The 14,415-nt window shown below is 42.3% G+C and overlaps 1 protein-coding gene across 6 annotated transcripts in view; it reads right to left on the bottom strand.

Annotated features, from left to right (window-relative positions):
- Positions 1 to 14,415, bottom strand: part of pde4d (phosphodiesterase 4D, cAMP-specific) — a 185,473-nt gene that overhangs the window by 28,322 nt on the left and 142,736 nt on the right. For 5 of the 6 annotated variants that reach the window (XM_034234814.1, XM_034234813.1, XM_034234815.1 and 2 more), the window contains one exon: positions 3,430 to 3,621. In XM_034234814.1, the coding sequence (XP_034090705.1) occupies positions 3,430 to 3,621 (192 nt within the window). Of the gene's footprint in view, positions 1 to 3,429; positions 3,622 to 10,094; positions 10,410 to 14,415 lie in introns of those variants that run through there. The other variant, XM_034234818.1, reaches the window with a different exon arrangement.

Genomic DNA, 14,415 nt, shown 5'->3' with positions numbered 1-14,415 from the left:
TGCGTCATGACGTAACCGTTTGTGTGCCTGCTTCATAAAGCCAAACCCAACCGCGCGGAAACCCCTCACAGCTGACACCGACAACAACAACAATGGCCGATTGTGTTGAAGCGCTACTCGTTTTGGTTTTGCTCTGTCGAAACGAAATGTAAGAAATGGGACGACTTTACTACTAACTTTACAGTCGTTACATGCTACATTCAAAACTGCTTTACAATCGTAATCATCAACTTCAACGACGATTCCCCCTGTCTCCGCCTCGACGTAAGCGTGACGTATGCGGTGCTTTTGCTCTAGCCAGAAAAAATGTTGGTGCTTGAAACAAACCGGATTCCGGAGCTAAGAGGCTGCTCCGCTGCGGTGTGAACAGGAAAACCCGGTGCTTTTCAAGCTCCAGCTCCGAACTGGCCCTGAAACACCGTTGGTGCATGCCCGGCGCCGTGGGAGGGCCAGGCCCTCCCATTTGATATTCCTGCCCTCCCCCAATAAACACGTTTTTTATTATTTATAACATTTAAAAAAAAAATGTTTTACATTTTTTTAAATGATAAATAAACGGTGAACTTTTATGCTACGATGTATGTGATCGCAGGCTACATCAAATAAATTAATGTGTCTGTTGTGATTTGTGATTCGTCCACATTTAGACCAATCACAGCGTCACACTCTGCCGCCTATTCTGGATTTGTTTATTGTTTATTGTGCATTCTGTAGACTCCCATTTCTGTTTGAATTACAAAATGGACATCAGAAATTGGCTTAAAAGGATTTATTAAAACGAAATAGCGATGAAAGGACTGCAGCCGATGGTGCTGCTGGCGACCCTGCACCTGCCGTTGCAGCAGCACGCCTTAATGTCACAAGCTTGACCTCGGCAAACCCCGGGGCTGAGTTAGCGAGCCCAAGCCTTGACTCATCAAGGCGGCCGCCACCAACGCTGTCCTCCGAGGCACAGCTCCTTGTGCCCCTACCATCACCACCTGCGTTGCCACACCCTGTACCACACCCGCCAGCATCATCCTCCTCCTCCTCCTCCTCCTCCGTGCCGGCTCCACTACAGACGCCACCTTGCAGCACATCAACAGGTACCATTGGGCCAGCAACCGTTCAAAGACCAACAGCCCCAGATGATCTTGGGGTTAATAAACCCAACCAGGTGAAACTGGATCGTTATCCAGAGAGATTGTTTTCAGGAAAGAAGCACACTTTTGCCACTGCATGGTACAACAGACCATGGCTTGAAGATTCGTTAAAAGCAGACGCAGCCTTTCCCCTGTAGACAGTTTAAAGTAAATACGTCTTCATCTGATGCGGCTTTTACTGTCAAAGGTTTTTGCGACTGGAAACACGCATTACAGACTGATAAAGGACTGCTAAGGCATGCCGCATCAAAAGAACACATTTCATGTGAGAGTTTGTGGAGAGAGAGACAGATACGCGAGGAAACAAATAAGGAAATGAGTACTTTGGTTCAGATCAGCTGGCACGGAAACGTTATTACGTGTCAGCTGTCGTTGATATTATAGCTTTTTTAGCTGCCAACCAACTCCCTCTCAGAGGTGACCACGATTCACTCCACAGCATGTCCGAGTCAGGCAGTGGGCTCTTCCTATCGCTGTTTGAGTATACGCTGCACAAAGATGCAGAGTTGGCCAAAAATAATGGAAAGCATTCCCCACACAGCAACATACACCTCTCACGACATGCAAAATGCCATAATAGAACTAACAGCAGTTCATCGTCTCCGTCTCTACTATTTCTCTCCGAGTGCAACGAAGAGGAAGCTGCCATCCTTAACCAGTGTGCCTTGCTCATGATTTACCAGTGTTTGTGCTGCCACGCACACAATGTTTCAAAAGTGGTTTCTATGTTGCCCTTTATATATATAGAAATTGTCCCGGCAGGGTCCCGACAATAGCAACAACTTACAGACATACATAAACAAAAAGACAAAATGCAAAACATGACACACAAGACCAGTGGCGAGCCGTCAGGGCCCTCTAGGCCCTCTGTGAGGGCCTAAGATATTCTACAAAATAATATTAAAAAACATTATATATTTTTTAATATATTTTTTAATATATATTTTTTGTTATATTTTTCATTAGTTTTACCAAAATAACTTGATTTAATTGTATTTAAAATAACATTTCCAAAGAAATAAATCCTTCGAATCTGCCTATTCAGTTTCTGTTGGAATGTGAATGGTTAAATGAAAGAAGCTCGTCTCTGCGAGTCTGTGAAGAGAGGAGCTGTTGGACGTCCAGGCGGTCCAGCTATGAATTCACAGAGGGCCCAGCTATAGTAACTGAACGAGAGAGTAATGTCCAATGACAGTACAATTGACCAATCATATCTTCCCTCTAAATGGGTGGGTGTTATTATCGCGGACTTTATGACAAGTTCCGCCCGCTGTGAAACTTTTCTTGTTTCCATAGCAACAACAACTTCCTGTCAACAGCGTTAACTCGCCTTCAAAATAAAAGCATGCCAAATTACACTTAAGACATACAACTGCAACGAAAGTAACAAACACAATGCAATATCCTTTTCAATTTCAAAGAACACAAATAGGGTTATTTGCAAGTGTTGTTTTGTGTGGTAGAGGGTCGCTTTCATTGATGCGTTTTGCACCCCGGGCCGTTGTTTTGATATTCCGCTGAAGTATACGCTGTGACGTAATAACTCGAGGGAAGGGGTGGGGGTCAGAGGGCCTAGGTATAAAAGTCACGGCTCGCCACTGCACAAGACAAACCACATACAGTCTGTTAAGTGAAATTCAAGCAATGCACACAATCATTACAATTTGAGACAGTCAAGCAAATAAGTTTCATCAATATCAGTTATAACAAGTACAGACCAGTTGAAAGTGAGATAACAATGCATGTTTAAATATACCCAATGATGCAAGAGATCTAATAGCAGCAGGTAAAGTATTCCAGTCAGTTATTTGTGTATGTATTTGCAATAAGTCTTTGCGCAATGCCGTTGGCCTTGCTGTTTGATTGTGCCGCAGGCCCGCAGCACATGACGGTTTTGTGTGCCCTCCCATGAAAATCATATGCCCTCCCTTTAGATTTGTTCTGGCGCCGGGTCTGCGTTGGTGTGAATGAGGAATAAGACAAATGAACAGACCAACTCACAACCCAAATCAACCCCATTATTCTTGAGTTACAGAGTCACACAAAGTCTGATTGTGGACACTTTGTGACTGACCACCTTGTTTATGCCCCTGAAAATGGCTAAAAATAGAAGTGACACCACACAATCAGGATTCGGTCATGCACACATCCCACTGGGGCAAGCTATCTGCGAGGCGGCTTTGAGATCTGGTCTAATCAACAGCTAGCCATGACACAGATTTAGAGAAGCAGGAAAGAAGGTATCACATTGAGCACAATAAGGAGAATCGGACAATATTAGACTCACATGTCACTGGCAATGGAGGAGTTTCGGGACATAGACTTGGGCGAGAGGTCGTAGTCACTGTCGGAGCGGTAGAGGAACGACTCTCTCCGTTGGCTGTGGACAAAATTGGCCTGCAGGATGAGGCCTGAGCCCGGGCTGGCCATGGGGTCCAGGGGGCTGCGACCTGATGATGTGCCATTGTCCACATCGAAGCTACATATGTAGGAAAAAGAGAGGGAGAAAGACACAAAGATTAGAATCAGATTTGGTATAGCTGATACTTATTGGTTACGTCACACAGAAAAAAAAAAAAAAGTCTTACAGAATTTAAGACGCAATTCGAAAGGCAAAGCAATATATTTTCCAAGCCAAGATTCCTGGTGCTGAATCTCTGTTGCTCTTTCAACAGTCAAACAATGAATGAAGTGACAAATCTGACCCCTACATGCAATTATGCTATTTCTCCAGTCTTTTTACAAACAACTTCGTATAAGAGAGTACAAAGGCATTAGTAAGTATATGAACTTCTAATAAGGTCTATAATAGGTTGTACTTATAGCTGTGTGATGTGGCTCGTCCTTTCACATCTGAATATATATGATACAAACATTAATTAGGTCTGGATGACTTTTGAGCAAACTCGCATATCAGCAAAACCGACATGACAATTGTTTCCATTGCAGCAGTAAAGGCTTTGACATGCACCTCCATATGTTGCTGTTAATTGGCTCTATGATCACAAGCTGTGACATTCAAATCATAAAATAACATGACTACCATGTAGGCATGACGGCACTAAGCTACTCAAGCACTGCTGGATGACGTCAATTTGCTTTACCATTTGAAATGATAATAAATCAGTCACTCATTATCTGGAAGATTATTGGGTGATTATAATTGGGGCGGAAAAATAATTGGCAGCATCACAAACTAATGCAGCAATATTCAAAGCCCGTTAATACGAGTACAATTGATATGCTTAGTTTAAACTGTGCACTGCACCACAGGGAATACCTCTGCTCTGAAATGATGCTGACTCACTGCTGAAAGGAGTTTCTAAACCTGTGACATTTTTTCCCACTGGGACGTCACGATGAGTTCGTAAATCCCCTCAGTGATTGTTCGCCCAGGTCATGACTAACGCCAGTCACCAGGGATATCTGCCTCATCTCTAAAGCTTTCAGGCAATCCCATAAACCCATCTGGTGTAAATGTTAAGGTCAGGGAGGATTCCCCCAAGTGCAAAACATACGTGTTGGGATAACGTCCCACCTTGCCATCATCACCATCATCCTCACCACGGAAAACAACCAAAATCCAATATCATTTACAACTTTGCCAAGTCAGGACACCCTGTTAATGTTGGTAGTTGTGCATGTGGAAGAGCAGAGGATGTTCTTACAACAGAGCGAACTATGTGAGGGGATATTTACGTGTTTTTGCACATGGTAAAAAAGCATTATTAAACAGCTAACTAACACATTCCTTGTTGTCAACAATGATTCATGACTAATATTTGTATCAGTAATCCTCTTGAGCTTGTATGTTTTCTGCAGGGTATTTCACTGCCTCAATAGATGATTCACTGACCAACAGATGCAAGTTATTATCACTTGAAATCATGATTAGCAAAGTTGGTTTGTAGGCTGTGAGAATATGGGGGATTTTAGGGCCTACTCATGGTTTGGGAGTGCTTTGGGAGAGTGATTTTAAGAGGAAGAAGTCATTATGCTTTTCACAAACATTGGAGGTCTCTAAACGACAAACAGGACATTCCAGGCATCATTTCCATGACAATTGAAAAGGCTAAACACTTGCTATCTGTTCTGTGATCTCTCCGAGGGGCAGCAGCTAAGTGAGTGTGAAGTCTGTGAGCTATAGTTGTGAGATAGTTTGGCCTTCTGCTCTTGTTTTTAACACACACACACACGTCACACACTTCTACAGTTTGTTTTATCTTACGCGTAATCTCTTTTCCGAGTGTTAGATCAGAAGCATGCACATTCACTCACACACACACACACACACACACACACACACACACACACACACACCACACACACACACACACACACACACACACACACACAAAATCCCCAAATCCAAAAAGCAATCCAATATCCAATCCAGACCCTCTCATCACATCAAGTGATCCATCTGTTTTCTCCACTGCAGGTGTGAAGCCACAGGAACAAAAGTGATGTATAAACTTTCATTCCAGACACAGGGCAGTTGTTCTGTGTTAAAAGTGTGTATGGCTGTGTGTATAAAGTTTACGTATGAGACAAAGATAAAGATCACAGATAGAGAGATGGTGAGAGTGCCAAAACACAAGACCCAGCAGCATATGTTTCACAACTGATTCATTTTCACACTTAGTATGATGTCACAGCCTACGATGATTCTCAGCCAAACCTCTGAGTGTGTGTGTGTGTGTGTGTATGTGTGGGTGTGTGAGAGCCACAGTTTGACTCGAAAGACACGCCTTTTTTATTTAATCTTCGTCACTATTTTAGTGAGGTATTTCACCAGTATTGACATCACAATAGGAATGTCTGGCCTTTTCCCTGCTCTGACTAAAAACAGCAGGCTTTGATGAACAAGCATGAGCTTGAAAGAAAGAAAGAAAAAAAGAAAAAAAGACAACACCCCATATGACTGTGTTGTGAGAATCATCAAAAAGCACAAGTACAACTCAGAGGGGATTGTTGTGGAGATGGAAAGTACATTTGGCATTTAGGAGGCAGACAAAAAGAAGCCATAGTTTACCCAAAAAGGGAGTTATACAAAACCCAGATATAAATAGCAAGGAAGGAAATATTTGATGTTCAGACACTAAGGGGATATTGGAGAGCTTACAATCTGTTTTTCAAACTTCATATTGTAGAATAACGAAATGAAAGACAGACTGGCGGCAAATCTGGGCTGATTTGCACTCATATTAAGAATGTCAACGAGTGCTCAACATTACCGTATTAGAAGCCTGGCCAACATTTTTGACACATGTTCATTTGATACTGCTTTCAATCATGTTGCTGGTTGCTACCTGATCATTAATAACATTATCTTGGAAAGGCTTGGGACTTTTGGAAGATACATTTCAATTTAAAATGATAACACAAGTAAGATTAGTATTACAGTAACCCGATGAGCTACAACAGTCTGCAGCTACGTCAGTAGAGGGAGACATGGCCTGTAGAGACAGTGTTCCCACAGGGGTCAAGTTTGATGCTGGAGTTAGGGTTACAGGGAAAACACAAGGAGTGTTGTTGCTAGAAAACTTCAGCTGCACTATGTGTGTGTTGCTATGGTAAAACACACACATGGTGGCACTGAGATCGCTAGTAGTGCCTATTTGACTTTATTCTGTAGTATGCTGCTGGGCCTCAGGACAAAGCAAATCACTTTGATCCTCTCTGTCTCACTATCACTTCTGTCTTGATCTTCTCTGTCCTTCTGGGTCTGTCTTTCACACACACACACACACACACACACACACACACACACACACACACACACACACACACACACACACACACACCACACACACACACACACACACACACACACACACACACACACATCAAATGGCATAGATCAATGACTCATTCATTTTCAGCCCTGGGTCACTGGAGTAATTATAAACCCCACAGGAGTTGATGTGATAGCTCTGTGAGGAGACGCACGGAGGAAGAGGTCAGGGCATAACTGTAATTGGGAGAAGATAAGTGAGGCTCTGTTCTCCAAAGATCTTTCAGAGTTGGTGGAACAGAAAAATACCCAACTATACAAGAGTTCAAGACTGTACGTTTTAACGTAATATGTCTGTCTCTTTACAAAGTGCAAAAAAGCATAAAATAAATACACAGTTTAAGACTTTTTGGTTTTACTACTGACAAAAACATTGTAATGGATTAGCAATGTGGGACTGTATTTATGTGAGTCATGTACTGTTGCAAGTTGGAGGAGGTATGTCACCTCAGCATCTTTTAAGTACGGACCAACTTGTGTCTGTAAAGTCAAATATCAAATGACTTTAAGTACAGATATGTTTTGTTTTCCTTACCCTGCACATACAATTGTGAACTTAATGTTGCAGGACATATAGCAAAGCAGCTTATTCATAAACACAGAGGCCCAAAAAATGACTCCATTGGGCTACATGTTAGGATTCATAAACCTCTAATCCACAGCACTGTTCTCGTTATCTTTGAAAGGGAGCTCAACAAGGAAGTGGTCCAAACAAACTTTACCGATAGAAAATAAGACACAGAAAACATATTGAGCAGAGAGCAGCCAGGCCAAGCAGATCCGTGACTGACTACTCTGGAGACCACCGAGACACATTTTCTATATCTCGCCCGTACTTATACACACTCCTTCTTAGTAATTGTTTTTTGGAAATAAATCAATAATGGCTGGGTCATGGTAGCTGGGTCATGGTGGCTGGCTCTAATACACTTTCAGGATTTTACTCATAATCCTGAAAGCAGTTCTGAGAAAAAGGTGGGTATTTTTCTTAAAGCTTTTGCTCTCTCTTTTTTCTTCCCTTTTCTTGCCCTGTAAAGTACAAATAAAAAAAATCATCTTTTATTTTTTAGTCGTGGTACAACTTTAGTGCTCGCTGTCATACAGGAAACTCAGTCAATCATGAAAGACATACAAAGAGGTCACTATGGCAATGCAGCATCAACTCAGGTCACATGGTTCGGAGCAAAGCAAACCAGTCGTGCTTTTGTCTACATAAACGTCCACTCAACCATGAACCTATTCTCAGTCCTATTCATCATCTGAATCACTTAAGGTCACATTTGGAAAATATGTTAGATAACTGGCATGTTGTCAGCTCTGTGAGAGGAAAGATAACAGGTAACCTTCAACATTTATCCGCCAGGGATGCCCAACTGCAGACTCACAAAGGCCAGATGCAAGCACTTGAGTTCAAAGTCACAAATTCCCCACTTCACCATGCTCTATCTCAGCGCCCCTAACACACTCTGGGGTTTTAAAGTGGGAAAGAGGGGCTACAACAGGTGTGAAGCTAAGAGGATTTCATAAACATCATTCCCTCATCCATACCCTCTCCCAAACTTAAGCTCACTTAAAAGTGGATACTGAAAACTCTCCGAACACAAACCTGCATTTACACGGTTGGGTGGAGCGGGGTCTAAGTTTGTTCACGTCAGGGGGCACGTCACACACCTGGACCACGTCACTGTCTTCAATACATGAGTACACAATCACACAAAGACGAATACGCTGTCACAAACATAGAGCCAGGAAACACATACACATTTAAGCTGTGTTTAACTTATCTTGATGAGAATGATCCAACTTAGGAAGATAACACTCACCTCTGTCTGCATTACACACTGCAAAACACTCATACCCAACACAAACAGCTAATCACCAACTATCCCCTAAATCTACAATAAATCCTGTAAGCTCAGCGACAGCATTATGAAAGACAGAGCGAAGATGAGAATGAGTGAAATAAGCCTTGGTACAACAGTAAATAACAGCCGAGAGGAGGGCAGGCCAGATGGAGGAGGCGGTATGCTTCGTCCAGCTGAGTACTGCTTTTGGTAATCATTCAAGAAGATGGCTCATACAAAGCTAACATTGCCAGATTCCCAGCTTTTAACATGAGAACAATGCTTCATTCTGCAGGAAGCCCTAACACTAGTATGTGATTTGTGTGTAGATTCCCTCGGTTATACATCCTCAAACAACAACACGTACTGTCTGTGATTTCTACCACCTGCACAGAGAACTTCTGCCCTCAAAGACCTAATTAGTATGTCTTCATTTCACACAAGCGTCATTTCCTGCTGGGGACTTTGTAGAGCAGATTAATAAACTGACAATGTGTGAACACTGTGAACCCTGCAGGGAGGTCCCACATGCTGCCGGGCAACCAACCCCCCCCCCACAAACACTGCGTATTTGTCCAGGGTTGTTCTGATCCATTTACAGCTCTGCCTCAGAGTACCACAATGGGAAAACTGTGAATATTACCTTCTAATGCTAAGGCTATAGGGCAGTTTCTTAGTTGGAAATGAGTGCTGACAGGAAAGGACGAGTTAAGACAGGAGGGGGAGGGCAGGGCAATGCGTGCCCCTGGCATTGCACTCTGCATCCTGCATTTATCTGGAGCCATGTGCAGACAGGAGAATGCATACAGTGATACAACACATTCCTCAATGCACTATTTGCTTGTGTTATAGATGATTGTACTGAGTGAACAGACAGTGAGTTCTAATAAAAGCACACACCAGGGTCATGCCAACTACAGCAAGTGCCTTGTCCTTATTGAGTCTGTCTGATGAGAATAAACACACTGGAGTTCAGGACAGAGCAAACATAATCTGACTACAGAACATGTTGTGCACAAACACACATCTACCAGGTTCAGCAGGTTTCTGCAACAAGCCACAGGAGAGGCAGAACGTTTGGATTGAGAAGAAAAGTGATGGCTTTCAGGCGATAGTTTAAAGATCCACAAACACACAAAGCAATTCAAGCCAGCAGGGACAAACAACTAATAAGAAAGGAGTTGTCGCAAAGCCGGGGAGTCGGAAAAATAATCATTCTGCTGGTCATAAACAGGCGGATGGAGAACAATAGAGAAAAACACACACACAGGATCAACATGGAAATGTATCCAGCAGGACAAAGTTCTTTACCATATTCCCTCAGTGTTCTTCAATGAGCTGGTGGAGCGCGACCGCGGTTTAAGAATGATACTCATGGTCTTGCTTTTCCTTCCACATTACATCTGCAAACACACACACCCTGGGGGCCACACAGAGCCCTCGGACCCCTCTGCTGGGGTCTGACCTCAGTCCTCACAGTCTGAGGTGATCCAGTGGGCGCTTCCTTTCCTTAGCGTCAGTCGATTGGAGTGCAGAACAAATCCTGCGGCCAAAATTATTCCACACGGCTGCTGCTTCTCCTTGAGCTGCGATTGTTTGACAGTAGGTGTTTCTTTCCCCCTCTCTCCCTCCCTCCCTCCCTCCCTCCTCCCCTCTCTTTCTCTGTCACTCACTTGCTTTATCTTTCTTGTTAGGTAAGCGTGTGATCTGCCTTCACTAATGCAGCCTTGCTCACACTCTGTTCAACTTTCTCACTCTGCTCCTCTCTTTCACGTCCCTTATGTTTTCTTTTTTCCTGACTGGAGGAAATAAGATCCCCCCCTCTCTGACGTTCTTTCCCCCTCCCTCCTTACCTCTGTCTCTCTCTTTTTTTTTCTTTTTACGACCGTGTCCCTGTCTTTGAGTTAAACGCCTCTCCTGAGCTGTCTCTCTGCCTATCTGTCTTCCTGAGCTGCAGCTTGGCTATGTCTGGAGTGGGAGGGGTTGTTTTGGTAGTAGTAATTCCTTGAAGGGCGGGACTTGTATCCTCCAGCAATCCTAACAATGGTCTCAAATGCCAATCACCCGGCTGCCACAGTAACCTAAAACAGCTAAAGCATGTCAATGATCTGGAGACCGTGTACCAAGATAGTAATGGTTAACTTTCAACAGATCCAAAGAGAGAAGCAATATATTGAGAAAAGGGATGTACACAAATAAGAGGTAGAACTACAGTAAACATGCTTGAGAATGTATTGGTACATGTTAGCACTAAAAACACTTGAAATAAGCAATACTTTTGAAGATTATTTACCTATTCATCGTAGCAAGCAATTTGAAGCTACTGTAACTTGCAAAGTTTTGAAACTTTATTATATAAAGCATATTTCCAAATTGCCAAGAGTTTTAACGTTTTATTATGTAAGGTATAATAATCTATTGGAATATTTGTATAGTGTGAATGTATATATATTTAAGTTTCATTTTTGTTTTAATTCAGCCCACCAATAGAAGCACTTAAGAGCAAACAGGTTTACTGTAGTGTTAGCACTCTGAAGGAAGGCTCTACGGCTTAAATGTGTCACAAAGTCTGACACCCTTTTTAAAGCCACTTAACTCTACACTAGCCACAGAAGAGAGAGAATAGTAACACACAGCATACAGGTACTGTTATGGAAATAATTATCATAAGACGCCAATTTGTAACATACAGGACAAACCTTGATGTCTGTTTACCTTCTTTAAGGACACAGGCTGCTTAGCCAATAATGTTATTGTCCCCATTCTGTGACCGGTCAATACTGGGATACAGATGGTCTGTGTTGTGGGTACACTGGGACGCTTCCTTCTCTGTATTTGTGGACTCCAAGGTAAAATCTTCGAGGTCATAAGTGTCCGAGGCAAGTAGCTCTGTGTTCCCACACTGTTTAGGCTATCTCCTCAAATATGTTGTTTACTCTCTGCGAAACCAGTTAGATGGGCTGGCAAGAGAGAGGCTCTCCAGAATTGACGTGGCAACTCTACCGTGAAGTCAGAACCTCTGACTCTTGGATTTGTGATGTGAATACTCTGGTACCAACTCCAAATAAATCACAGTGGTTTGACATCAAAGCTCCGACTCTTCCCGTGTCTCCTTCCTGAGTCGGTGACTCCACTGCATGCTACACAGACGTTTCCTCTACAGGTACTACGTGTATCTTTACTTTAGCAGCATTCAAACGTTCATGTATTGCATGGAGTCATGATTTGTATGCCCTATGATAAACCTATTCCAGCACTCTCTCCAAATACTTATTATTATATTCCTCCTAAACAGAAGGGCTTTACTTTGTGTCTTATCATCCCAAAGACAAAGGAGGTTATTAACAAAAATAATACACATCATCTGTGTGCTGTTGGCAACACAATAGTGTGTGGAGCTCAGATGGCACTATCTGCTGTCAGTTTCTGAAAAACAAGCTAACATTAGCATCCTCCAGCAGGCAGGCAGGGGTGTCAGCTGTCTGCATGTCAATTAGGGCTGAACGATATATCGTGTCATGGCGATAACCGCGATATGCGCATGCGCGATATTCACATCGCAGGGACGTGCGATTTTTAAAATAGTTGTATTAGTATTATTTAAAAAAAATGTGTTTAGGAAGTAAGAAAAATTAACTCAAACACGTCATGTTACAATTATTTTGCTGCTTGCTACAAAAGGAGAACTTGCGCGGCTCTCATGTCAGGGGTACTTGAGTGAGTGACACAGCAAACCACCAATCACAATCATTCTTGATCAGATCACAGCAGGCCCCGCCCCGCTAGTTTGCAGACCATCAAAACACCGGTAAAAGATGAGCGAGGCACAGGAGGACAATATCGGCGAGAATGAAGATTTACTTCCAAAAAGAAAAGCAACATCTGCCATCTGGAACTATTTTGGATACAAAAAGGTTCTTCTCTTCTTCATTCACCCCTTATTTGAGGGTAAGCAACATGCATTATCATGACATGTTAGATCATGACTTAAGGTATGATGAGTCAACCAGTTGAGATCCAGACGTACAGTTAAAAAAAACGCAATATATATCGCAGTGGAAAAAAATATCGCAATGTCAGTTTTTTTCAATATCGTGACGTGCAGCCCTAATGTCAATCACACATGAAGGGGTAGAACCAAGCACGCTACTTATCCTCTGTATGCAGTGTTTCTCCTACCATTGTCTTGGAGGGGCGCTGCGCCCCACCAACGGAGCCCCGCGCCCCCCCCCTGAAATTCAAGGTGTTTAAAAAAAAAAAAAAATAATAATAATTGTTTTAATAATCTTTTTTTTAATTTTTTTAACCAAATTGCAACTAATCTATATCTACTGTCACTTTTCACATTGAACATGTGCTCTTTTATTAAATAAACTAAACGCTTTCATTTTAAGTTGAGAGTTTAGTGTTTTTGACCCTTAGAAACACAGATGCATTAATCAATAACAATATTCCACAGCTCCTCTCTCTGCTCCAGAGGATTTAAAGAATACTGCAACTGGCCGTAGGCGTTAGTAACAAGAGATGGACATCAGTCAGAGGATGCTCCTCTTTGAGAGGGATGGCTTCAAGAGAAAGAGCAGCAGAAAAGAAGTTGCATCCATCTGCAGCTCTTTTAAAAAGGAAGAATAAATGGCTCCTTGCACCCGTAGACTGATACTACTATGGTCATCCACTTGATGAGGACATGACGTAGATGTGCTTTCCTGTCACGGAAGAAAATAGGCAGACCTTAGGAAACAGCGAGACGGATGATGTTTGCTAATTTCTTGATTACGCACATGCAGACAGGTTCACATGCGGTAACCTGCACAAATGACTCATGCACAAACGCATGGCCACTTTATATGCAGACACCTCTTAGCAAATACTAACACCACTTATTCAAATAAATACTTGTTTGTGCACAAAAACTAAGCCTTGCAAATTTGATTTGTGAGACTGGGTTGCAAAAGCAGATCGCTGTGTAACCATGTATTGATTTAAAGGAAAGCTTCCTTTCATGTCGACATACGTCCATCATTTTTAAATGTCATGCCAGAAAAAGAATGAACATTAATCAATCAAATACACAATTAACGTTATTCATTTCACCTCTGGGGGAGTTGATGGTTGAGGCCAGATTGTTGACATTAATATAAAAATATGACCATGTGTATGAGCACTAGAAGTAAGTAGCACTGAGTGCAGCTTGGAAGAATGATGGAGTTTATAGCTTCGTGAAAGTGGTGAAACTAATCTTATTACCACGGTTGCACATTCCATTGAGTCAGGGAAATAACAAGGAAAGGGAAAAGTTGTTCCTCGCCTACGAGAATTGCAAATGAAAACTAAGATGAAAACATGATGACATAACCCATGTAAGTTCTATTCATCCCATGTCTGAGTTCAATACTTGAGGAACTGAAAACATTTGGACCACATTTTGAAATCAATAAACTGGCTCTTAACAAGTGATTAACTTTCTCTCTTCAGTTTACAACACGTTTGAAATGAGATTCACACTATCATTTCTGCTTGTACTCTTTCTACTATCACTTTTAATGTAGGCCACTGTCCACACAGACACACACTCACACATAATGAGTATTTACTTTTAGGCTACACTACTGCCATCCCCAGGAAGCAGTGG

Source organism: Gymnodraco acuticeps, unplaced genomic scaffold (assembly GCF_902827175.1).
Source record: "Gymnodraco acuticeps unplaced genomic scaffold, fGymAcu1.1, whole genome shotgun sequence".
Lineage (NCBI taxonomy): Eukaryota > Metazoa > Chordata > Actinopteri > Perciformes > Bathydraconidae > Gymnodraco > Gymnodraco acuticeps.
Note: the sequence above shows the minus strand (reverse complement) of the source record. Positions and strands in the feature narration are given on the sequence as shown.